The 27,187-nt window shown below is 36.2% G+C and overlaps 2 protein-coding genes across 6 annotated transcripts in view; one reads left to right on the top strand and one right to left on the bottom strand.

The window, feature by feature from the left end:
• The window catches only part of LOC135226472 (uncharacterized), a 28,898-nt gene extending 13,499 nt beyond the window's left edge, over positions 1-15,399 (bottom strand). Inside the window, 6 exon segments of the mRNA XM_064266077.1 lie at positions 1,935-2,117; positions 3,950-4,108; positions 8,814-10,344; positions 10,346-11,068; positions 12,054-12,155; positions 15,208-15,399. Of these exon segments, the coding sequence (XP_064122147.1) occupies positions 1,935-2,117; positions 3,950-4,108; positions 8,814-10,344; positions 10,346-11,068; positions 12,054-12,146 (2,689 nt within the window). The 5' untranslated portion in view covers positions 12,147-12,155; positions 15,208-15,399.
• A 150-nt stretch (positions 15,400-15,549) lies between these two features.
• Positions 15,550-27,187, top strand: part of LOC135226467 (uncharacterized) — a 79,379-nt gene continuing 67,741 nt past the window's right edge. For 4 of the 5 annotated variants that reach the window (XM_064266068.1, XM_064266064.1, XM_064266069.1 and 1 more), the window contains exons 1-2: positions 15,550-15,669; positions 23,207-27,138. In XM_064266068.1, the coding sequence (XP_064122138.1) occupies positions 23,216-27,138 (3,923 nt within the window). In that variant the 5' untranslated portion in view covers positions 15,550-15,669; positions 23,207-23,215. Of the gene's footprint in view, positions 15,670-23,206; positions 27,139-27,187 lie in introns of those variants that run through there. The other variant, XM_064266065.1, reaches the window with a different exon arrangement.

Genomic DNA, 27,187 nt, shown 5'->3' on the forward strand with positions numbered 1-27,187 from the left:
AGGGGATTAGCAACTTTCAAGGAAACCAGAACAGCAATTATATAAATGATGGCTCAACAAGAAGTTTCAGAAGACTGCTGGGCCTTGACCCAGGCTGACAACCTACACATCTCTGAAAAAGGGCCACAGATAGGGCCTGAAAGTACTTGAGTGTTGAGTAAAATAAAATGCAAATAGTCATAAGTAAACAAGTTATATACAGTAATGTTGTGGGTTTCTTTTTCAATCTTCAGAAGAAAACTGAAAGAAGTTTTTGTCGGGTTTAAACCTGTTAATCATAACCACCTTGTTCTGTGTGCAATGAATCCAGTCACACCAACTTAAATAGATCTTTAAAATTACAAGCCATGAGTTTTGAAAGGTAATGTCACAAAATCAAATTAAGCCACCGACTGACCAGCAGTATCATAATATACTATACAGAAGTTTAACAAATTAAAAATACCATGGGAGTTAACATAATACACATGAAGGGTAGTGACCAGAAATAGGCAACATAATGATTTCATTGTAACAAAGGTGAAACAACTCTTCACAATTCTGAGACATTCTCAAGAATTTTTCTTGTGCATAAACAAGTGTAGCTTTTTTTATTTTGCAAAAGGTTTTACACAAACTGGAACGGATGTAGTTATGTCCTTTGTCTAATATATAATCATAGCCAATGTGTTAAAAAGTGTTTATTATGAGTACTATGCTGTTATCTCAACATTAGGCACTGCCATGCAATTTTTCTGAGAGCTTTAATTGTGGAATGCTTTTCTGTATTTCTTTTCACAAAACCCTGATATGAGAGCATTTTCATGGTACAATATGTTCATTAATATTTTCAAATATAATAATAATAATATAAATGTAATTATAAAATTCTTATGTGATAGTATTTTAAAGAAACAATAATCTTTCCATTTCACACTTCTAAAAAAGGACTCTCTCTCTCTCTTGCCCCACAAGATATGTCTGTTTACTTAGAAAATATTCTGCATATTCATCTGGTCTGGTCCACAGCAATGACTTACAATTTTTCATTTCTGTCTCAGCTATGTTATTGTCCTTTTTTAATCATTTCTGTCTCAGCTGTGTTATTGTCCTTTTTTAATCATTTCTGTCTCAGCTATGTTATTGTCCTTTTTTAATCATTTCTGTCTCAGCTATGTTATTGTCCTTTTTTAATCATTTCTGTCTCAGCTATGTTATTGTCCTTTTTTTAATCATTTCTGTCTCAGCTGTGTTATTGTCCTTTTTTAAACATCTGCTGATTCTTAACTAGGCACACTTGTGTAGGAAGGGATTTCAAGTCCTCAAGGTCTTTCATGTTGTCCTTGGATAAGAACGTGCATTTGTAAGGCCAAACATATAGGAATCAACTGTGTTCCCCATAAAATCCTGTAAACTTTATATGAACTGGTCCACTGATCAATGGTTCTTATACATTCAGCAGCATGTATAAGTGATGTACTTCTGAGTCAGCAGCAGGTGATTCCGCAGACTTCCCGTCTCACTGCACTTGAAGCTGTTGTTTCCATATCAAAAGCAAGAGCATCTCCTATATTGATCCCTAATTTTCTGATCTAATGAAGCTTCTCTTGAATGGATGCAAGCTGAGGGAGAAGCTTCACTGCTACCTGGGTTGCCACCATTAATTTTGGACTACAGCATTGTCATCCTCATTAAAAAAAAACTGAAGGCTATATTTTCCACACCACAAATAACAAATATGTTTAATTATGAGTATTGAAGTCTGCAACGTAAAACATGTATGATACACCAAAAGAAACTGATAAATATTTCTGACTAACAAGAAAATTTTTTACGGTAGACTGTCAGAATCCATTTCTTATTTCTTTATGAAATTGAGGTTCTAAAGGTTTATTTTACTTAAAGAATCCTTTAAACAAACCAGAAATACATGCACATAACTGGCCCTCACTTACTTGGAGGTCGAGTACTAATCTTGATAAGTGGTGGAATCTGTTTCTTTGGTTTTTGTAAATTTAGTGGCTGCACTTCCCCTTCAACCTTTGTGGTTTTCTCTACAGAAGAATCATGAGGAGTTTCCTCACTTCCCACAAGGTCTCCTTCCTCAGGATCTACTGCATCCCGGGCTAGCTGGTTCACTGGTTGGAGAGATAATCATTTAAATCTTTATCATCTATACAATTAAAGAAAATTGAAACAAGATACACATTTACCTACCAGTATATGTATACTGTATATGTATATATATGTATTTTTATATGTATATGTATATGTATATGTGTATAGTGTATGTGGTAATGTGTATGTATGTGTATATGTATATGTATATGTATATGTATATGTATGTGTATATGTATATGTTTGTATATGTATATGTATAGATATGTATATGTATATGTATATGTATATGTATATGTATATATATATATGTATATATATATATATATATATATATATATATATATATATATATATATATATATATATATATATATATATATTATATACTATATATATATATATATATATATATATATATAATATATATATATATATATATATATATATATATATATATATATATATATACACACAAGTGCAACTTCCATAAATTTAAAGATACAAGGGGGTTAACAAAATATCCACAAAAATTTTTCAAATATAAACACCAACCAAAAATGCAACTTTATGGAAAAAATCACAAACTGTCATGAATCGTTACAAGTCAAGGCAATACATCTGACACAAATTTTGCTACTCACGGCAAGAGGGGTAACAGGAAATGGTTTACAGGTATTTTCTGTTTTAAATCCATTTTGCAGGGACTAGGAAAAAAAAAATTAACCATAATACACGAGTGGAAGATTTTCAGTGAAAAAGTAACAGAACTGACAATTAATTGTGTTCTTACCGAGCATTAAAGTTTTTTATGTTACATAATTTGTAGAGCACAAATGATGTTGAACCTTATCACAGTAACCCGTATGGTACAGGCTTTATCACATCCCAATGTTGTGATGTTCTGTGTTGGCAATAAATGCAGATTTCTTCCATATTTACTCAACATATTTACAATATATATACTTTTTGTTCTTTTGTTAGTACATGATAAACCCTTGACCTGACTAGTGTATGAGTAATTATGATAACTTGATCAGCATGCAGTGTAACTCAGTCAACCCTCAATTCATTTTTTTAAGCTTAGACTTGAAAAACCTCCCGTAACTTCACCCTCCACCTCATCAGCTGATAGTAAAATGATGTGAGCTCATGTACTGGCTTATGTGTGTTTGTGTGTATGCTTGCATCCAGTAGTATTTTTTGGCAAGAAATGTACCAACATTTGTGAATTAATAAAACAAAAGCACTGTATTCATTTTTGTCTCTAATTATGCTAAGAATTTTTAGATTAATAAAGTAATACTAGATATATGTATTCAGGTGAAAAAGCTGAAGGACAGAGATAAGTTGATTCATATTTTCAGTAAGCTTACCAGTGATAATTAAGCAACTTTTATTTAACGGTCATATTACCTGAAAGGACTGTGTGTTCAATAACAAATTTCTTCACAAAAACATAAACATTAAATACGTATAACTAATTATAATCAAATTGCAGTCACACACATGGGAATGAAATAGCTTTACACCAATAACCAAAATAAACACATATGTAAAGTGAAAAAGAATTAATATCAAGCACGCTAAACTACACATGTAAGATAGAATTAAAATCACAACAGCTAATACAGGTATTTTTGTAATGCTTGGAAGGCTGAATAAAGAATGTGGTAACAACATCACTGTAAAGCCAAAACATTCAATGTATATGTATTACATACTACTTTTCACTGGAATGTTCATGTACCATATATCCACTTAAATTTTGGTGTTAATTTCCTCTCCACTAGATTCCCAATGCTCTTAACAATTATCATGTATTCTCCTTTTTTAAGAAAAAAATTCTCACCACGCTCTACAGCTTCTCTCTCTTCTTTCTGGCATTCAGTCTCTGCTTCTGGGTCATCCTCCAGTTTAACAATTTCCTCTTCTTCATCCTCTTTAATGAAAAGTTTGCCTTCATCCTCTTCAATTTCCTCTTCATTAACAAGCTCCCTTTTCCCTTGATCTGAAAACAAAAAGCTTTCATTAACATCTTTTTCGTAGAATCCATCAATCATTTATAGCCTTAATTTGCAGCCCTAATACCATCAACATGCATTTATGTCTCATACACATGTAGTGGGTTAGCTAAAAGTTGCTGTTCACACAAGGATGCCTTTGACCCATCTGTAAGCAATGGCTATTCTCCTCATTTTTTTGCATAGACTGAATGTGAGACAGTTAGAACAATGAGATGGTTAAGTATATCTTAGTTTTACCAGACCACTGAGCTGATTAGCAGCTCTCCTAGGGATGGCCTGAAGGATTAGATATTTTTATGTGGCTAGGAACCAATTTATCACCTAGCAACGGGACCTACAGCTTATTGTGGGATCCGAACCACACTACATCGAGAAATTAATTTCTATCACCAGAAATAAATTCCTCTGATTCCGCGTTGGCCGCCGAGCCGGGATTCAAACTTTGGACCACTGGAGTGGCAGACAATGAGATGGGAGGTGTACACTTCCAACATGCCTGATGGGTTTAGAAGAAATTTTTATTTGAGCGTATTTATAAGCAAAAATGTTTTAAGCTCAAAACCTTATTTCATGAAAACCCATCAATCAAGTTAAACCCAAATCTCAATTTAGGTGGGAGGTCTAGCAGCCCTTGTGAGGGTCCGAGGGGCAGAGGGGCGCACTTTGAGACTGAATAAGTATGGAACATATCCTGCCAGGACCATCAGTCTCAGTGAGTACTACCAACCACATTCCTTTAAAAACATATCTAAGCTAAACATTGGCAAATAGGTAATGACACTTCAATGTATCTATCTTTGAAACAATCACGGTCAGTTGTTTTCTTAAGGGAAGACTTAAGTTGAGAGGGCCTGGATATCATGAACAATTATATGTACTGGGCAGAGGTGGTTGTCCTCTACATTAACAGATGTTAATGCTTGTTATCAAGCTTCAAAGACTATTTCCAGCTCGCACCAAGAAATAACCTTTTGTACAGATGAAGGTTTGTATTTCCATAAAATCAAGAACAAATTATCTTGAAAAATAAGCACACAACATACTACGTACAGGTAATGTGAGGAACTTGCCTCTAGCACACACATTCACATCTCGAAATCCTTAGACGTCATGTCTTCTACACCAGCTGCGGAAGACTGCCCACTCAGACCAATAGACATTAGAAGAAGACTGGCACCTACACTTTGCAATTGCCTCCACAGCTTATCTTGGAAAGCCCTTTGCTCTGACAAGCTTCCTGACAGTCTGATGAAGCCTGTCAGAGCTAAAGTAGATAATTCTTGGTGGAACTGGTGGTAATGTGGCTGTTTGAGTAGACTTCGTTCTGATAGTCTTGGGAAATCCACGAGAGGGTTGAGGAGGTCCAGAAACCATTCTTTTGTTGCCAAAAGGGGACTACTAGAGTAATCAAGATGATGATGTGTGATCGGAACTTATGACATCCCTCACCATTCTGAAAGGTGAGAATGCATAAATGTGATTCAACCAATCCTGAATCATTACATTTATTGCCCATGCAAGAGGATCCGGGATTGGTGAGCAATAAAGGGGAAGTCATTCAATCTTCAATGTTGTACAAACAGGTCTACCGAAGGCTTCCCCCACCATTTCCACAGGTTGTTGCACGCCTAAGGAAACCAATTTGAAATTACTTAATTTGTCTCCAAGGGTGTTTAACTTCCCTTGAATAAATCTTGTGACAATCTTGGTGTGATTGTCCTGTACCAGAGGAGAAAGTCCTGGCAGTCTTGTATAGAAAGAACAAATCTGTCCCTGGTACTTTATGTATGCAAATGCTGTTGTATTGTCTGAGTGAACTAAGACTGCTGTTGTAGGTCGTTGTAGCAAAATGTTGAAGAGCCAAATGAATCGCTTTGAGCTCTTTCACAGTTATATGGAGGTTCCTTTCTGATTGGGACCATGCCCCTGATACCTCTACATTCTCCAGATCCGATGCGTCTGAGTATAGTGTACGGTTGGGGCTCAGAGGAGGCAGTGACTTCCCTTCCACAAATCGTCTTTCTATGAGCCACCACTTGAGATCCTCTTTGATCTCGGGAGTGACTGGGAAAAACAAAAGAGTCCGGAAGGAGTTTCCTTTGCCAACAGGCCCTGAGGAAGACTTGAAGCAGTCTCAAATGAAGTCTTCCTAGAGGCACAAACTTCTCTATAGAAGAGAGGGTTCCCAGAAGGCTCCATCCATTCGTTGGTGGTACACGATGGGCAACAGAGGATCTCCCGAACTGTCTAAAGGCAGGGCAGGACTCTTTTGTCAGACAGAGAAGCCAAAAAAATCGTGATTCTATCTTCATTACCCAATACAAATTCAACTGAGTCTGGGCTAACTGGGATTTGGACATGTTTATCAGCAGACCCAGTTCTTGGGCCAACAGAAGTCTCTTAAATGACCTCCATGCATTCTGTCGTCTAGATATACGTAGACATATGTTGATTCCTGAGTGGTGTAGCCACTTTACTAGTGGAGCGAGCACCCGGGTAAAAACCTGTGGAGCTGTAGAGAGGCCAAACCACAGAGCCCAAATTGAAAGACCCTGTCCTGGAACACAAACCTTAAGGTACTTCTTGGATTCCTGGAGTATGGAAATATGGAAGTAAGCGTCCTGCACGTCTATTGTTGTCACCCAATCTCCCTGACAGGACTGAATGATTGGTTTCCATTTTGAATTTTGTGGTCTTCACAAAGAAATTCAAGGCACTGACATCCAGGACAGTGAATAAAATCTTGGTGGATGCCAAGGTCGACCAAGATAGAGAAGTCTCCTTGGGAGGCAGAAACTCCCAAAGGAGCTTCTCCAGTTATGTAAGAAAGGTATCCCCCTTTAGGCAAGTGAGAAGGAGGAGCGCAAAATACGGCCTTTTCTGCATCCCTCTTTTCTGAGAGCCAATCCTCAATAAATTCTCTAATTAATTGGTAAGTTACTTACATAAAACTAGATTGCTGATAACCAGGGACTGCCTACACTTCACAAAATTCCCAATTTGGGCAACAGTATTAACCAAAAATGACAAATTATTAAATCAATTTGTATATTTCATGGCTAACAAACCTAAGGTCTTAACAACAGGATAATCTTCTGGTGCTAGTTGGAAAACCGGTAAAAACAATAAAAGATTGTAAAACAAGGAGTTTGTGGCGTCTTGCAACTCATGCATATATTGTCCAAGAAATTAATCAAAATTCCTTCACTTCCCCTGATCCCAGTCTTTACATTCATCGCATGTAATATTGGAAGAGCAAATTTGACCCCTATAGTAGCAACAAATAGCATGTGAGCCATATTTAATAGAAGTAAGTCTAGTCATCAAGCCTTTACTGCAAAACTGGACACTGGACGAACTAGATTTAGACATGCCAAGGTCACAATTGGTAATAGTCAAACTAAATAAGCTAATATAATTAGCAAGAATGCTACCAAAGCAAAGAATACTTCACCAAACTCAGTGTGAACAACCACCATCCAGTGAGAAAATTCCAAAGAAAAGATGACCAAATAACCAACGAGCAGTCGTCGTCTGGCAGAAACAAATTGAGCTCTTCAACTATGTTGTACCCATGCTTCCCAAAAGTGGGTGGGGACCAGTTACCTACACCAAAAACAAAAGAACTGCTACAGCAAATTTTAAATGTAAACTGGCCCAAAAGTTAGAAATTTATAGCTATGTAGTTATTTGGTGTATAAGTTACTTGTATAAAATAATCAAATGAGGAATTTAAGGGAATATAAAAATTAGGCTAAAAACCAAGTGCCGAAACCTATGAGGTCATTCGGTGGTAGAAGAGAATTAAGAGTAAACAAGTTTTAAAGGAGTAACAGGAGGAAAACCTTGCAGGTACCCATGAAACAATTGTTAGGAAAGGATGGAAAGCAAGATGAAAGAAAAAGAATACAAAGGTATAGTACAGTAAAAATAATGAAATGGGCTGCAACTAGGGGCTGAGGGGACACCACAATAAATCTTCACCAATGCATACAGTGCACAGCATGAGGTGTGCTGACATCACTGCCCTACGACAGGGACTAATTAAAATATAATGATCTCCACATAGGGTGATCTTTTTGACTGAACCCCCATCAAGTCTAGGTCTTCATTTATCCCCTTTCTCAAATTTCTGGGGTCTTCCTAAAGTTTCAGTTGTGTTACTTCCAAATTGTTCCTCATCTCTTCTCTCATACGATAAAGGATCTAAACGTTTTTTCCAGGCTCTTGATTTCACCTCTCCAACAATTCTTCATTTGTATCACAATCCTCTACCATTACTAGGGCATTTTCAAGACCCATACAATTTTCCATCAATGAACATGCTTCTGTCGCACAGAGTAGTACAACAGAATAAGCCTATGATTAATAGGCTGTTATGTCTAGAAATGGAACCGTTTTATTTACAAGTCTAGAAGGCTAGTTTAAACTTTGTACTCAATACACCTACCAAGAAGCAAAGATAAAGAATTGCAATACTACAAGTTTGAACTATAATGTATCAAACCATGGTTAATTTGCAACTAATTGGATCAAGAACAATAAAATTACTTTAAAAAAAAAAGGGGGGGGGGATCCTATATTAGTTGACTTCTACATTTTATACATAAAATAACAATGCATCTCGTACCCTGCAGGAGTACTGACAAAATATACAGAAGTAAACCAGATTCTCATCATGCTCCTTACCTTCAGTATCGCTCTCTATTTCTTCAACAACCTCCTTTTTTTCTTCTGTCAGCACTTCCCGTCTCTCTTCAGTTACCATTTCCTTTCTTTCTTCAGCAAGTGTTTCCTTCCTTTCTTCAGAGACCACTTCCTTTCTTTCTTCACTGACTTGCGTTAGAGCAGCAGCAGAGTGAATAGTAAGAGTTTCAGCACCATCAGCTTCACCGGGTGAGCCTGCGTTAACTAACTGAGCAAGAGCTACACTCAGTGATACGTGGCCTTCCTCACCAACTTCCATATCAGATACATCTAACTCCAGTGGGACAAGACAACTCTTGGTTTGACTGCAAACCTTTAAACTATCACCTGTTTTACAACTAGAGTCCAATTCTGGAATGCATGCATTTTCACCTTCATGCACACTATCACTGCCACAAATTCCACTAGACTTTCCGGTTCCAATGATTTTGTCATTGTACTCTTCTCTGAATTCACCCTCTCTCACTTCCAATGTTTTGCAGGTTTTACCAACAGGTTTTGTTAAAATGGTTACACTATCTTTGACTGTTTTCTTATCAGAATTCTTACAATTTACATGTGCAGGGGAACCTGCACTGATTTCAGTGTCACTGAGCACCTGCTTAGTGTCTTTCAAGTGCAATTCTGTTCTATGTACACCTCCAGGATCAAAGCCACTGTTAATTTGTTGTAAATTCAAAGGCTGTTTTTCTGCAACTTTAGTATCACCTACATCCACTAAAATACTATAAGAATGTCCCAGTTTATCACCTGTGAGTTTTACATTCTGTTTCTCTGATAAAACAGGTTTTTTGCTAAACCCATTTTGTACTGTATCACTGTCTGTCAAAACTCCCAATTCTATGGACTGTAGGTCACATTTTACTTTACTTTCAACCTTTAAAGTGTCACATTTTACTTTACTTTCAACCTTTAAAGTGTCACATTTTACTTTATTTTCAGTCTTTAAAGCATCACCATTCAAAATTATATCCTTCCTATTTGCTTTTGAAAAGCTGTCTTTGCTTTTCGTGACTGGACTGTTCTTTACATGAGGCTTAGGTTCTGAGAAGACACAAAGGGAACTTCCACTCCTAGTATCTTTATCAGCGTCAACTTTTTTACGCATTTCGCAAAGGCCTGAAGGCCCTTCAATGGAGCTATTATCTGAACCTTCATCAAATGATGGCTTGTGCATAGACTTTACAGAACAACTATCAAGAATGGAAGCAGCTTTCACACCTGTGGTTAGAGACACTTTAAAATTTTCACCTTCACCTTTGATTCCACTGCTGATGACACTTGTCCATTTAGGTTCCACATTCAAACATTTCCTAGACTTTTCTGGTCGAATTGGGTACTTATCCATATCAGATAACAAAGATCCAACAGAATCTCTTTTACTATCAAGCCAAAAATCCTTTGGTGATGAGGAATCAAGACTACTACTATTACTTTTATCAATTTTATGTCTATCTTTACCTATGTCACCATCCACTTCAAGTACCTTATGACTTACCACCTTTTCAGAAATGTCATCCTTCACGGCCTAAATCTGTAGAATAGGTTTCCTTGACATCAGATCTACCATAATCTGACACTACTTCCACAATGACAGCCTTATGTAAACAAATATCGTCTATACACAATGTTTCCTCCTTTCCTATATCACATTTACTGTCAGTATTTATTCCTTCAGAAGCATCAGCTAAGTCAACCTTTTCATCATCTAGACCATCCAATCCTCTCGTCCTTTCATCCCCATCAGGAAATGTTTCTTGACTGGCATTTTCCATGGTTTCACATTCTAAAGTGACTTTTGTACAACTAGACTCAATTGAGGAACTGCCTTCGTTTGAAACGGTTTCGTCAAGATTATGGAAATGTTTATCACTCTGCTCTTCCGTGTGTGTCTTGTCTATTGCCTCAGAAGATTCAGTTTTACTGGCAGGCTTTACAACTTCCCCTGGCAATTTTTTCTTTGCTTTTTTTCTTGGTTGTTCTGATTCCCCTGAGGGGCTGACACCACGTTTAGTTCCACTGGAGCCTTTATTTTTATTATTACTTTTCACCTCTATCTTATCATTGCTACAGTGTTTTCTGTCTCTCTTACTCTGAATATTTTCCTTCTTTTTGGCACTTTGAGTTGTAGTAGTACCACTGAATTTATTCCCCTTCTTCGGCACTGCCCAAATGCGGCGCTCAATCGTAGCCCGCCTAGATGACCTTCGGACTGCACTGACATCATTGTTGTTAATCTGACAAATACAAATAACAATTATCTAAAGAAAACTTAAAAGATTGTTCTAGGCAGATACCTATAAGTACAGAAAAAATAAAATCTAGTGCAAGTAAACAAAATACATAAAGTTATATCTGGCCTCACATCTTTCTACCTCACTGGGCAAAAGGGCAAAAATTGTACATAAAAAGAGCCATTTATGTGATAAAAATTTCCTATAAGGAATTTCATTAAAATAATTCAATGCAGCCTGGGAAACAAGGGGAGGAGCTATAAAAGTTCATACTTGCAGCAATAGAATCTTCTTGGTATATAGTAGAGAAAAGATACTCTTTTAGTCCTCTAAAGGCCTCAATAAGCTAGAAATTAAACCTTTATATCATCCGAAGGCCTGACAATAATTTTATCAGACATACAATTATCAATGCAAAACTTCATAATACATGAATATAAAGTTAATCTAGGTTATCGAGACATGACAGGTACTTAGTGGCGAATTGCAAAAATAAATGTTCATGATGGAAAAGGATATGAAATTTAGGCCAAATTTAGACCTATGAGGTCATTCAATGCTTAAAGACTTAATAGGAGGAAAACCTCACAGTTGTACTATGAAGCAACTGTGCGAGGAGAGAATGGAAAGTGACGGACGAAAGAGAATCTGAACAGATGATGGAAATAGAGTAGAAAAAGGAATGAAAGGGGTTGCAGCTGGGGGTTGAAGGAACACTGCAATGAACTTTAAGTAAATTACGCCTACAGTGCACTGTGTGAGGTGTACTGACGGCACTAATCACCTACAGGGATGAATATTCATGATGAAAGATCAAACTCCATTTAAACTATGGTGAACTTTCTGCTTCATGCCATATGGAATAGTGAAATTATGAATATAATTTCAGATGACAAACACAGACCTTGGAAGTTCACATGGCATCAGTTAACGTAAGAAAAGGTCAGTACATTATCCTGACAAGATTACAGAATCATATCATATTTACTTTATTCCTTGAAGAAGCATGAACAGCTGAAATTAAGCTGGTTCGAGGTCTCCCTAAGCCACTACTTGGAGATTCATTCACCTTGCACTTCATGATGTGTCCCTGGAAATAAAAAACAATTATGCAATTTATTTAGATTGGAATAGCCCTGGTTAAAAATTGTGAATTCCAAATGTTTACTCCTTGAGTAACTTGTTACAAGAAAATCCTAAAGGGTATAATCATCCATATTACATATAATTAAACCCCACAGGGAGTTACCAAACAATTGAATTTCTTTATGCTTCATACTTCTTATCCTTCTGCCCTGTTTCTTGTTTCTGTAAGAATATGAAACACTGCACATAGCTTACATACTTTGGCCTGGCGATTGTGAATTACGTAATCGGAGCCATATCTATTAATCTATCATAATTTCTTCCATATGAATAGAGTTCACTTTCTAAGTAATAATAAGAATAATTTCAAGTTAATGGCCCTTTGGACTTGTTCCAATCAAACATTGCCAGATCTCCTAAGATAATTTTTCCTATGCTCAATCATTTATGCCCTAAAGCCTGTGTTCAGTGAAGTAAACAACCAGTTACAAGGACTTTTAATTAAGCCTTTCACAGTTACATTACATTGTCAACTTAATCATTTTTCGACAGACTTCCATTTTTCCTTTCTCCTGACATTAAAACACAAGACGACACCACTTGTCCTGTATCTTTCCCACTTAAAATAAATGCACAGCAATTGATGAATATGTCTGAAGTTCTGTATTTATATTGTTTCTGGATAACAGAAGGAATACTTCATTGGAGAATAATAGTTATAACCAATTACAGGAAAAAGAAAAGGGTGAAAAATTGTGGAGAAGACAGGGCGACTGTCATCGATTCATTAATGAATAGTTCCCTATTTCTAACCAATGGGAGAAAAATGACTTCAGTTTAGTGGGGGCGAAATGAATTACTATGTGGGACCAACTGACTTTTCATGAAAAAAGCAAGATTCATATAACCTGTAGTCAAAATAAAAGACACAGCTTATACTTTACAATGAAATACACATGAATATAATGGTATTCAAAGACTATAATGTCACAAAAGCACCTGTAATAGTGTAACAAATTATTTACAGAAATTAAGGAATTAGCCTAACTCATGAACCAGTCAAATTGATAACAAAAATTTACAGGCTAGAGTCAAACTTCTCATTAGGCTTCACTAGCTACCCTAAAAACCCAAAAACAAGTTACAATAAGAGAACCTATTGCTGCTTACTCCACAACTTATCCCCAACTGCAGGTAGGAAACGCAATGAGAAGAAAATCCATACCAGTCACATATTACTACTGTATTTCTGAAGTGCTGCCTGAGGAAGTAAGAGCACCAAATTTCTTTAACAATCTTATTCTGTGAGAGTTAGTCTTTTACATTATTTTACTAAACTAAGGGTGGAATCTGAAATTAGGCTATCCTGGATATGTGCATTCAGCCTAGTTTATACTCAATATCCTAGTATGGCACTGTCGAGGTGGGATAGCCTACAGCCAAAACCTGATGCTAACATGAATTGAAGATTCAGTAAAATTTTACTTCAAACCATTACCATATTTTAGACTAAAAAAATTTAATTTTAAAATATAATTTTCCTATTTTAAAGTGACCTTTGAACCTTCCTGAAATTTGTTACCTACACCAGAAATGTTCATAGAAAACTTGAAAAAAAAAAGGAAAATAATATATATGTTCAAGCCAATGATGTGATAGTGGTTTCCAGTTAACTTGTAAATATAAAGATGATCACACAAAAATTTTTTTAATATAAATTTTCAACTAGACCTAAACAATATAGATATGAGTGAATATATGTAATACTGTTGAGGAGAGATAATCTAGGAAATTCATTGACACGATAAGGAGGTGGTATACATGTACGCAATAACACTGTGTCGTGTATTACTTGGGAAATTGCAGTTTCCTACAGTATTTCAGTTGCTTATTAAGAATTTACGGTTAGCTTTTGGGTCGACTGTAATTAACCTGTAATTTACCTTAGAACTCTATCCTATGGTATGGGGGACCCGTTGGAAATGGGGGTTCAGGGTGGGGGAGCCCACAGGGAGCATAATAGGAAACTGCATTTTCCAAAGAAATATGCAACGAGCCCCAACATATTACTTAGATTAACCATTATGGTATCTATCCTATGAGGTCATTCAGGGCTGAAGAGGAAATTTAGGTAGTTGTAACAGGTTTGATAGTAGGTAGCTAGTTGGGGTAGTTGTAACATGAGGAAAACCTCGCAGTTGGTAATTAAGATGGAAGAAAGCACATGAAATGAGGTAACAGGTGGCATACGGCCGTCTCTTTTACATTCACCAGGCCTAGCTACTTGTAACCTAGCAAAGGTTACTAAGTACCTATTCCTTAACAGTCCCACTAGCAAAGAATTCGAGACCCAGTTTAACCAAACCTCAGCAATGATAGTGAAGTTCCACGTCTGCTTTACCAAAACCCTCAAGAAATGGCCTAAACTTTCGTTTGAGACCTCATGACTCGACAAATGATGTCGAAATCCACGGTGTCGAAGGGTGACAGTGAAGGTATGCCTTGCAAAACAACCGAGTTAGGCCTGGTCCCATTGGCCAGGGAAAACAAAACAGGGTCTTTCCGGAGTCACCAACACCTTCCTATGAACTAAACTACGCAATTACGAACTTAGTCTGCCCATTTACCAACGCCGTACTCACCAGTCAGAGCGGCAAACAACGGCCAGTGCATGAGAATTGGCTACTGATGACATTTACTCGATAAAATATTAAGCGCTATTGACGTAATCAAACTTGGGCAGGGTCTGTCGAAACCATCAAAAATTTTCCTGTTTTCAAACCTGTATTTCCAGAGGGCCCTTCTAATTACAGGGTGGGCACGACAGCAGCGCAAAAAGGGCAGCGACCAAATTCCCGGAGACATACCCCACCGACTATCGAGGTCAAGCCATACTTGACTAGATAGCCATTGTTTACATGGCAATTTGGAGACCTATCTCGACCTGCCTTCATTTCTGGCATCGATAAGGTCAATCATTTGGCCTTGATATCGACCGCTGGCACTGCAAGGATGCTCGCGGGCACTACATAAATCTCAAAACGTGGCAAACTCACTTGCTAAATTGCGAAAAGGACGTGATAATGACATAATAACCAAATAATGGATAGCTGGTCACTTCGGAGAACGAACAAACCCACTAAGCAGCCATTTTTAGATTGGCAGAAAACCTGGAGCGTTGGACACACTTGGTGAAATTTCGTTTTTCGTCAGGCTGCGGAGAGTCATCCTAAGTTTGAGAAAAACTGTCTTTGTATAACTTTTTATACGCTTCAATTGAGGAAGGATTGAGTCAATATATTATTCTAAGGAAATTAGAGTGACACTAATACCAAAACTCTTTCAATTTGAGCCAGAAGTAAGTGTTAAGCTAACAAGCGTCTGATGCGCATATACCGGTTTTCCGTAGTAGTCACAGCGCATGCGTCAATCGCCATGTTATTATTGCCTCGTGAGGTGGACAATGTGTGAATGACATTCGCCGAAATGTTATCGTGATACTTATTTATAGGAAAGTGGTAAGTGGTTACTATAGTTATTATAACACATAAGGGTTCTCTGGGTATATTTAAGCCATCAGAGAAGGCAACGTTCCTTCTCTTATTATGTGATAGCGATAAAAAATTTGCTATCCGCCATTTGTTTTGAAGTTGGTCCTGAGATTAATGTTTTGATTCACCTGCCACGAGCCTCGAATGTGTTAGAGAGCCTTGACCTGGCGACGTTATTATGTTACTCTTCATACGACATACCAGAGGGCTTTAAAGCCACCACCGTAAACTTTTGATGTGTTTGGGTCATTTACACTCATGGTTGCCTACTTTCTTATAAACAAAGATGGCCGCCATAGAATTTATGCTGAGTCTGGATTTCTGTAAAGCGTTGACACACGATAAGAAATGACTGCCAATATCGTGTTATCGCCGTACTAGCGATCCATTTGTACATGATTATTTAGAGTACTCATAACCCCAGTCCTTCTTTTCTTACAGTCGACTGCTTGCTGTCAACATCTTGACACTGGATGATTGATTGATTCAATGTCCCAAAAAATGGCTTTCCAAGTGACTCTATTTCCCCCACGATAGATTTACGAGACGGGGAGGTGATGTGGTCTCTCGATATGACAGTTGTCAACAGTGTCACTGGAGTGTCATGCATCCTACCAATGGCCTAAAGTTTTAAAGCAATGTCAATAGTCGTGGTGCTGTGGCCTGGCCTGCAGTAGGCTGGTATGCTATTTAATCCCATTTCAGGTCGTGCCTATGGCCTAATGGGAAGGATTGAATGTTAGTTGTGATTTAGGCAAAAGGTAACATAAGGGAAGAAGGCGTCCTATTAACGGCATAACCTAGTTAGTGCTTGTTGTTGAACTGAGGGTGGCGAATGGCTGTTGATGTGGCATAGGCTAAGTTTACTTCCCTTATTATCTTGAAAGAAGGTCTTTGAAAATGTGGTAGCCGAAGGGTAATTGTAAAGGAGACAGCTGTGTGAAGATTTTCATTAATGTAAGTTTTTATTTTTAAAGAAAGAGAAGTGTTAGGCTGAGCTGTTGAGATAATTTGAGAAATTTGCTGAAATAATTAGAATTGTATCATCTTTTGTGTATGTTTTTGTTCATCCCTGATGTGTTTGTACTTAGCTTGGCAGAAACACTGCTTGGCACCTTGTCTATTACGATCCCTTCAGGGATGAACGTAACAAAATAAACAATAGACATTAGATTTCCCTGTAAATTCCACTATGTTCCCTATACCCTTTTCTATATTTACCCAGTCTATTTCAAATTTGAAATAAGCTATGCCTTAAATAACCAACCAATAGCCTAAGCCAGGTTTGGCTAACCTTTGTCATGAATGTTTCGTCTGTTGGGAAAGTGTTAGGTGTAAGGAATTTTATTAAGGGTTAGTCATGTGATTTATTAGGGTTGTGAAGTTTGTCACAATCTGGTCTTTTACATCCTTAAATGGGACTGCTTAGGTATGCTATGCAAAGTATTCAGGCTTAAAGGGCCTGCGGTGGATCTCGGTGCATCTGAATATCCTAATTGGCTGGCCTAGTTTATGTTTGAAGGTTGCTTAACCTTTGTATCAGCATAGTGTATTAGATTTAGGTTATGCTTTAGTGTTCGTTCGTGATTTTTTTTCTTTTTAAGGGTTGATGTTGGTTATGGAAAAGAAGCTTTATAATATGAAGCATGGATGAAGTGTGCAGTGATTGTAAGTACATAGTAATTATATTATATTAGATGATGATATAGTGAAAGAAGAGGTAAATTGCAGAGTAAGTAAAAAAACCAATAGCAAGAAAAAAGTTAAAATCAATGTTCACAGAAACTTTGACCATGAAATGGGGAAATTATTAACTAAAGGTTTAAACAAAACTGAAGCCATATGTCAGGAAAGTATGGCCAAAAGAAAAAAGATATAGTACACACACACATTATATAATTCTCTCTCTCTCTCTCTCTCTCTCTCTCTCTCTCTCTCTCTCTCTCTCTCTCTCTCTCTCTCTCTCTCTCTCTCTCTCTCTTGAATATATATATATTGACAATAAAGTACCAGAAGGCAACTACCAAATATAAGAAGTAACTAATTTTGAAAATGCACGTCAGAGAGGGAATCATCCCTCCAAACAAGTAAACATATATACATATGTATGTTTATATAATGCTTGCAATTATAAAACAGTTTATGACAAAAACTGCTGGATACCACCAGCATTTTTCTTATTAAACCATTTTATATTCATGCAATTGTTTGTGCATAGATACATTTATATATAACTATAAGCTATGCTTTGCCTTAAACTTTTGCACCTGCATCTATAATCCATCGTTTGCATTTGAAATTTCATGAACTAACATTGGATAGCCTAACCTAAATTAAACTTAGGCTGATACAGACTAGGGTTAAATGAACTTCAAACATACTCTAGGCCTAGCCAATCAAGATATTAAGAAACAAAGAGATCCATCTAAGGCCCATTAGGTCAAATAATTTGTTAAACTCTTACCTCAGCAACCTGATTACCTCATTTGATCTGACTTGCATTACATGAGTAGGTATTCTTCTGGTGCCTGGTCAGTTCAACTTTTTTTTTTTTTTTATTGCTAAATCATCAATTTGGTTTAAATGATATTGTTATTAGTGGTAATAAATGGGTTTTTCCAGTGATTTTATATTTCTCATTTAGTTTATTTGAATTTTTATATCATTTTATAAGCCACGAGGATGTAATTAATTACAAAATGTTGGAAAAATAAAGCTCCAAATCAGTGAACATGCATCTTCCTGCCCCTTCACGATGTATATATTACACATATACATATACTATGTGTGTAATATATATATATATAACTGAATCACGAAAGTTTGGAACGTGATAAATCCATAAATAAAGGTGCGTATAAGCCACAAAGAAAAAACTCTGTTGTTTGCTTTTTCCTTTGTGGCTTATACCTTTATTTATATATATATATATATATATATATATATATATATATATATATATTACTTATATATATATGCGAATACCACAGGAAAATGATAGTCAGAAATCCAAGCGCTTTCGTCTTTACAGAGACATTGTCAAGGAACGAATGAAATGCAATTGGAGAGAAAGTTATCAGGTAAACAACAGGATCAAAAATACCAGTTAAAGAGATAATCAAGGATTATCGGGATATCACATGGTCACAAACCTGAACATAGATTTAACCCTAACAGAAACTACAAAGTATCCGTATAGTTCAAAACATGTAAAAACTGAATATATTAATTTTATTGCTTATATTTATCTACAACTTTTTTCATTATGAAGGCATCAAGTTTAAATAAACCAAGACTTAAATTTAGAACATTTCCATTATTTGACTTGATGAAACAAGTGAAAAGGAATATCATATATATTATATAATATATATATATATATATCTATATATATATATTATATATATATATATATATATATATATATATATATTATATATATATATATATTATATATTTATTTGTATATTTGTGCAAAGTGTGATTGCTCGTGTCTGTTAGTCTGTCCTCTTATCAGAAGTTCTTTTTTCAACTAGGCTACTTGTACTATAGTACATATATATTTAAAAATAATTTTGACTTCTGCTGATCTGCCTTTCATACAAGCCTACATTTTTTTTTATTTAGTATTCAGTGCACAAGGCACTTTCTGCCAGTTAAAATTTGTTTGCAGTTTACGTATAGCTTAGTGGCAGACACTTGATCATCTAGAGTTAATGAAGGTTTCGTACATAATGCAAAATATTGTTTGCAAAAGCTGATTTTTATCTAGGACCTTTCACAGGAGGTTAGACACTTGTTACTTGCCACTCTCAATTTGGTGGTGGTTGTTCTTTCAGTAAATTTTTTTTTTTATCAATTCCTCACAATCTACTCATGTATTATCAAAGTCATTGACCCTTACACTTTTTTGCAGTAACCAGCTGTGGCTTTATTTATTTATTATTATTATTATTATTATTTGTTTTGAGCTTTTTACTCTGCCATAAGAATTTACATAGGCTGTATTTGTGTGTGTTATCACTTTGATTAAACTATCACCCATAACAATTCCATCTCTTAGTTCTTAGTTGTAGCTTCTCTCCAAATTGGTAATCAGTCTTGTATGCTAGGCAGTGAAATTCCTTGCTCTTGAGTATTTTTTTTTTTGTTTTTTTTTTTTTCTCCCAAGCAGAATATTTATTTATTTTTTTTCTCCTCACCCCACCAAGCAGAACATCCTCACAATTGTCATTCAGCAACTGAAAACAATTAAGGTTTAGTTCATTCTCATGACTGTTTGATCTTATAACATTGAGATACAATATATACTATGTTATGTAGTATATATGTACATTTATTATATTTGTTAAATATTTTTAACTACTACTTACTTTTTGTGAAAGCTGTTATTGATTTTGTTGGCACATCATGGTTTAAAAGATATTCTTTTTTTTTTTTTTTTTTTTTTTTGCTATATATGTATGGACATTTATGAAAAGTTTTTGAAAATATTAAAGCTTGTGAGCAGACAGATTACCAGTTATTGTTAGATGTGTTTTATGCACATTCATGTTTTATCTGTCATGCTGATTTTTTTTTTATATACAACAGGGCAAAAGTTTGAGTGATGGCTCCTTATAATGAAAAATGCATTCTAACAGATGGAGAGTGAAAAGACCGGGGCTGACATTGACTGTCTCTCAAGGACTCATTCACATAATTATTGGAGGAAACTTCCTGCTTCTTGGTTTTGCTGTCCTTTTTGGAGAACATTTTCCTGTTGAGTATTCTCTCTGCCACAGAACCTTACAAAACAGACACGAGAGCATTATTGCTTTTTTCTGTTGTGCAGCTCTGTTTGATTTGTTAAAAAAGCTTGGAGAAATATAAATCACTGTGACATGTTATGTTATGTTTGGGATCATTCCAGGTTTAATCGTTTATGGAGCTACCATTGCAGCATGTTTAGTACAAGCCTGGAGGGGATTACTGTGAAAACATAAACAAAAGTCTTTAAATAGTATCATGAAGATACGTAATGACCTCTTAAGAAATATTAGTCCTAGGTAATGACCCCCCCCCCCCCCAAATCCTTGGGGGTCACTATCTAGGAAAGATCCTTTGCGTGTTATTGCTGTTTCTAATAATAGGGATTAGTATATGATATTGTATGTCAGTGACTGAAATTATAAAAAAAACTGTGGTTCTTTTATTTATGATTATAATGGCTTATTTAGGTACTTCGGGTTTGTGTACTTTCACCCAGATAGATGACAAATTTCAAGTATGCACTAAAAATAAGCTAAGATGTTAGGTTTTCTTTTTCTTGATTTGCATACTTTTAGAATTGTAAACTTTAATGTGCTATATTTTTAAGGCCTTTAAGTGTTGCATTGTTTTAACATTTATTTTTTTGGAAATATGAATTTTTTTAGGCTTATTGGGTATATTTAACAGTTTTCAGAGTGGTATATGCACTTTGTTTCATAATTTGCTTTTCATAATCATAGCCTCCTTTGTTCCATATTTTATTTGTGAATGTGCATTGTGTGCTTTCATGCATTTACAGTAGTAAATAATGTTGGCTAACACCTGTTCGACTGTATGATTGATGAAGTATTTTTGTAAAATCATGTGGGCCAGGTGTTCATTCAGATGCAATAGTGAGAAAATTTTTTGGATCAAGTCAGCATTGCCATGGGTAGAGATTGGGTGGTCTTCATTATCTTTAGTGCCATTTGGGAGGTAAAGATCATTCCATCATAGGAACAAGGAACAGAGTTGGAATTTTGAAAAACATCTTAAAATAAGAATTTTTGGTGTCATCATGAAAGTGGCTTTGTGTTTAGAAATTTCCCAGTGTTTATGTGAAAATTGGTGAATATTAGGAATAACAAGTTTTCAAAGTAGCATAGACATTTCTCTGCCAGATACTTATATATATACTGCCACCCTAATACATTTGTCTACAGAGTAACCTTTTCGCAGGTTATTCCTAATCGAAGGTACTGTGGTGAAAGTTATCATCTTAAGACAGATGGACCTTAATGTGAGAGTATGGGTGAGCAGTGGTCAGTTGTTCTGTGCATTCTAAATAGTACTTAGTGATGTGGCTACTGCATTACTTTCTTTAAATTGTAGGTTATTTCTTTTCAGAAAGTTTTTGTAACCTTGCTCTCTCTCCACTATACTTGTCGAATTGACCTGTACTAAATATTGAATGTATCAGCTCTTATTCACTACATATAAGTGGTGTACTAAGTGCAGCCCAAGAATATGATTATTCCCTGTTGTATTTCAGGTGTGGGCATTTTTTCAGTCTGCATATGATTTTAGGGAAACTTTTTGGGAAGTACTTGATACTGGGTAGAAGGCAAGACTGCCTTCCTTAAATCTGAAAAATGCTTTTACTTTGCATTTCAAACAGTTTTTTCATACCATTAAAGTCAGTACGTACAATTAAATGTTTTTGGGCCCTTACCATTAAATTTTTAAACTCGGTCCAACAGATTTTATTTTTTCCTTATTTTCTATCTAGTTAGGATCACTGGCTTGCTTTCCAGTTAAAATGCTTCTAGTTTTTATGATCTCTCCTAGCTGCGGTAATGTCTGCAGAATTTTTGCTTCTTGAAAGCCTGTTGATTGTTACCACTAGTATGGAAGGTATTTTATCACCACTTCTTTTAAATTTGGTCGCCAAATTATGTCTGCTTGACTTTCATTTATTGAAAAATATCACTCAGGTGTCTCATTCATGATTTTTTTACCACCATTACATGTTCCATAAGGAAAGGTCCAATGTTTTTTCATCCATTATGTAGGACGACCTGTTGGACATTTTGTTGCTCCCCTTGGTATACATCACAAGAGCATAAAATAGAAGTGGTGATGAAGTCCTCTCATGTCTAAACTTTCTGCTTATTGATTTATGTCTCCTGTCAAGGTTAATCAATAGCTTATTATTCATGATATCTGTTTTATATTTTTATTTTGACACTGTTTTAGTAACTTTTTTCCTGTGCCTCATGATGTCTTCAGGATTCAAAGACTGTTTAATTTTTCCCCTACTGTTGTTTAGTTAGATTATTAAGTCTACATAATTTTTCTATGATTTTTCCAGCAGCTCAGCCTCATTTGCTTTTTTTTTTTTGTTTTTTTTATCCTGTCCTTTAGAAGGGGAATATTGAACCACCAAAGAAGTTTGACAGATGTACGTATTGGGTGGTAAGGGACTAAGCAGATTGAATTAGGTGTTGAGGAGTGAAAGCTGGGCATTGATGGCTGAATGAATGGTGTAAATTACCAATAGTGCCACATGAATTCATTAGTGCCATTTGAGACATGGGTTAAATGATAATCCTGTAGGGTCTAGTAGAATGAATAATAATGCTAGGTGCATATGTTGGCCTTTTAGAAGATAAGCATAGTATATAAGTGAACTATTTACGTATAGGCTTAGTCATATTTTTCATTTTTCGTTTCAGGAATGAATCATGAGTGACTTTTTCATTTTTCTTTACAGGAATGAATCATGAGTGACTCAGATGGTATTGGTAGCCCTGGCCGTCAGAGAAGATCATCAGAAAGGAGTAGAGAAAACATTAGGGAGTACGTTAAACTTTTAGGGAAAAAAGTCCCAGATGTTTCCCCAGACAGCAAGTCTCCCATTTCAGCGTCGGGTGAAAAATCCCCTTTGAGGGGTTCCCCATCAAAGTCTTCACCCGAGGAGGAAAAAAAAGGTTCTCCAAAAGTTAGAAGAAATTTATGGGGTTGTGCAAAAAGTCACGAAAAAGACAAAGAAGTTGAATCCATCAAAAAGGAATCTCATTCATTGAGTGAAAAGAAGGATGAGGAGAAAGGAGAATCGCGTGCAAGTAAGATTACACTCGGTAAGGATCAGTCTGCCAAGGGAAATCTTGATAATACTAGTGCAATAGGAGAGAAGGGTACTAAGTTGCAGAAAGGTGAACGAAGATCATCAAGTGATAGTAAAAAAACTCCCATAAAGGTAGACAAAATTGAGGAAAGCAGTGACGATTCTCCCCCGGATCTTGTTTTGTTTCTGAAAGAAGGACGTGGCAGAACCCAGAACTGGTCTGAGCCTCCAACTCTTGATGCTGAAAGTATAGCAACTAGAAGTAGAACTAGAGTGCCAGCTGACCTTAGTTTACAATTTGTAAAGAAAGTAAAACCTCAAGATAATGTGAAAGTAAAAGGAAAAGAGTTGAAGAAAGAGATCAAGAAAGAAAAGTCAAAAGTTTTGGAAACCCCTGAGTCTTTGAAAAGATTGGCTCAAAGTATTCCTTTGAAAGAGTCTAGGAGGAGTTCAATCTCACAAGAAAATGAATGCACAAAAAACGTTACTAGTGGGAAGGGAAAAACGAAAGTTGCATCAGTTAAGGAATGTGGTAACAGTAAAGGTAAAAGAGATGATAGTGAAAATTCCATCGATGAGAAGGGCAAGGTAAACACTAGGACACGTTTAACGAGGAAGGATAGTAGTTCTTCCCTGTCTGATACCCCTGGAAGTGATCTAACTGAGGACAAGGTTGGTGTCCTTAAAAGAGGCCAGCATATAAAAAAAAACGTTACAGACGGTGGCAAAGCCCATAAGGAGAATGCTACAGTTAATGCTAGTGGCGAAGCTGCTAAGGAAGGAGCTATTGGCGTAGCTGCTAAGGAAGGAAGTGATGATGATCAGATAGTCATCAAGAAAAAGGAAGAAGGTAATGGTAGTGTCAAAGGAATTGATCAGGATGAAAAGAAAAGTGAATGCAAGATTAAATGTGCAGTCAGGTCATCTGCTGGGGTAAAAATGCCAGAGGAAGTATCTTCCGGAGCAACACTTACACCAATGAAAATTAAAAAGCTCACCTTTTTACCAGAGAAGAAAATCTTTGAGAAGGAACCAGCTAAAATCGAAATGAAAGCAGCTAGTGAAACTGGGAAAATTTCTGAAGATAAAAGTTGTAAAAGTGCTGAGGGAGATGTTGAGAAGGGTGAGGCTTCAAAAGATAGTGGAGTACAAGAGGAAGCTGAAAAAAGAGCAGAAATAAGAATTACTAGGCGTATAATAAAGCCCTCAAGTTCTAGTGAAGAGGCAGTTAATAATCAGGGGACAGTTTTAATTCCTACATTACCAATTGCAGAGAGGTGTTCTGTCACATTAGAAAGTGAACAGGAGAAGCAGGCACCTGTTAAGGTATCCAATCTTGTTACCATTGCTGCTGCTAACCCAGGAAATGGAGCTCCTGTACGTTATAGAAAAATACACATAAAAATCCCAAGCCTACAGCAGAGTCAAGCTAACAAAATTGAAAGTCCCATTTTTATAGGGAACACAGAAGTAATGACATTTAAAGGAGAATCTACTAGTCAGATATCTCAGATAACAACTAAGGAAGTAAAGGCTAAGCAAGCCACTGAAGAGAAAGTTTTGTCTACCCCAGAAAAGACAGCGCCTCATAATAATAGTGGCCTTTCTGATTCTGACTTTTCGCTGCGATTGAGTCCCACACCACAAAAGGTTACTCTTTATGACTTAACAGATATTGAAGCTGAAGAGGTTGTAGTTGGAGATGGAGGAAGTTCTTCAGAGTCCAGTTTGCCAGGGTCAGGTAAAGAATCTGAAAGTAGTGTAATGATGGATCAAGTGCCTCAGCAACAACAGTCTCAGGATCTGAATCTCTTGTCAAATGAAGTTTTAGATTCAAGTAGTGAGGATGATTCTTCAAAATCAGGGGAAGGTCTGAGCACTTTAAAAAAGAATCTTCTATTGTCCCCAGAAGGCAAAGTAGCTCTTGACCATTCTTACTCTTCAGGGACTAGTGAAGGTAGTAAAGGTTCTTCAAGTACCAAAAAGAAGTCTCCCGTGTCTCATGAAAAGACACTTTCGCCTCGACCTGTGTATAGCAGTGCAAGCTTAGCCAAGCGACCTTTAGACATCATGATGCACAATGATAAGATTAATATTTTGAGACAAATGAGTCAGATTTTTAACAATGAAAAGCCAAACGAGGATGATGATGAGTCAGAAGAAGATGGTAAGTCTGAGGGAAAAGACTTGGCCCTGGGTGTTAAAAACCGGTGTGTTCCAATGAAAGGAGATAGCTCAAAAAACAGAATGATAAAAAGCCAAAGTAGACAATTAGTAAGCATTAAATCATCTGCATCATATGTTCTTACTCCTGAGAAGTCCTTAGTCAAATCGCCCAGCAAAGTTCTTCTAGTGGAGCCATCACCATCTTATGTGAAAGATCTTCAGAAAGATTTCAATAATGTCTCCAACAGTAAAAATCAAGAATCCCAGAAGCGAGATGGAGTCAAAGATGATCAAGGAAAGTCACACAGTAAACAGATAAAAGATCAGGATGCTTCTAAGAAAGAGTCAGAAGTTGGAGGGGTTCAAGAAATGAATCAGAAGGAAGGAAAGAAAGTAGAAAAGATACTTGAGAAAGTAACAGAGGGTGTTAAAGCTAAGAAAACGATAGAAAATGTTAAGATTACTAAAGACGTAAATTCATATAAAAAAGTTGTTTCTACTTCAATAGAGACTCCAGGTACACTTAAAAAGGATATTGTTAATCAAAAGCCCCAAGATTCGTGTAAAAAGAGTGAAAAACACAAGGTCGTCGAAGAAGCGTCCAAGAAGAACGCAGTAAATTTGAACAAGGAACAGTCTTCAACAAAGAAAGACACTCTTCAGTCTCTTCAACAAAAGGTCCTGGAAGATAATGTAGAAAAGAGCAACAAAAAGCAAGAGAAGGAAGATCTGAAAGAGAGTAGTAAAGAAGCAGATCACTCCGATGTGCCAAAGGAAGATAAGGGGATGCCAGACAAAATAGAAACAGCCCAAAAATCTTATACTAATCTTAGTGATAAAAATTCAGTAGGTAAAATTTCTTCATGTTTAAATAATGATGAAAAAGTGTTGTGTCTCAAGGAGGGAACTGAAATTCCTAAAAGTGATGAAGAACTTGCACCATTATCATCAGGAAAATCAGATGTAGTGAAGAAAATAGAAGCTAGCAGTGTAGTACCAAAGGTATTTTTAAGTCCAATCAAAGGAGAACCGTTCATTGGTTTTCCAGATAAAATCCCAAAAGTTCATCATGTGTCATCCTATGCAACTTCATTGAATGAGAATATTCAAGTAGAAAGCAGCACTGGACCAAAAGGAGAAGCTATTGATATTATAGATGGCTTTACATTTATATCATTTAATACTGAGGAAGAAATGATGAAATATTCAAGAAGAGGATACAATAAAGCGCAGAAAACATTCAGACGACTCAGGAAGAAGAAAGGAAAAGCCAGAAAGTTCTCCAGAATTAAGAGGCACAGCACCCTTGTGCAAAAGAGCACCACAAGCAGCACTGCAGCAGAACGCCCCCGTAGAGAAACTCAAGGTCATCCAGGAGAACGATCTGCTGAACAGTCAAGTGCTTTTGCAAGGTAGTACAGTATTTGTGGTAAATTTTTATCTTTGTTTTCGCTGTGATAA

The sequence above is a fragment of the Macrobrachium nipponense genome, chromosome 14 (genome assembly GCF_015104395.2).
Source record: "Macrobrachium nipponense isolate FS-2020 chromosome 14, ASM1510439v2, whole genome shotgun sequence".
Lineage (NCBI taxonomy): Eukaryota > Metazoa > Arthropoda > Malacostraca > Decapoda > Palaemonidae > Macrobrachium > Macrobrachium nipponense.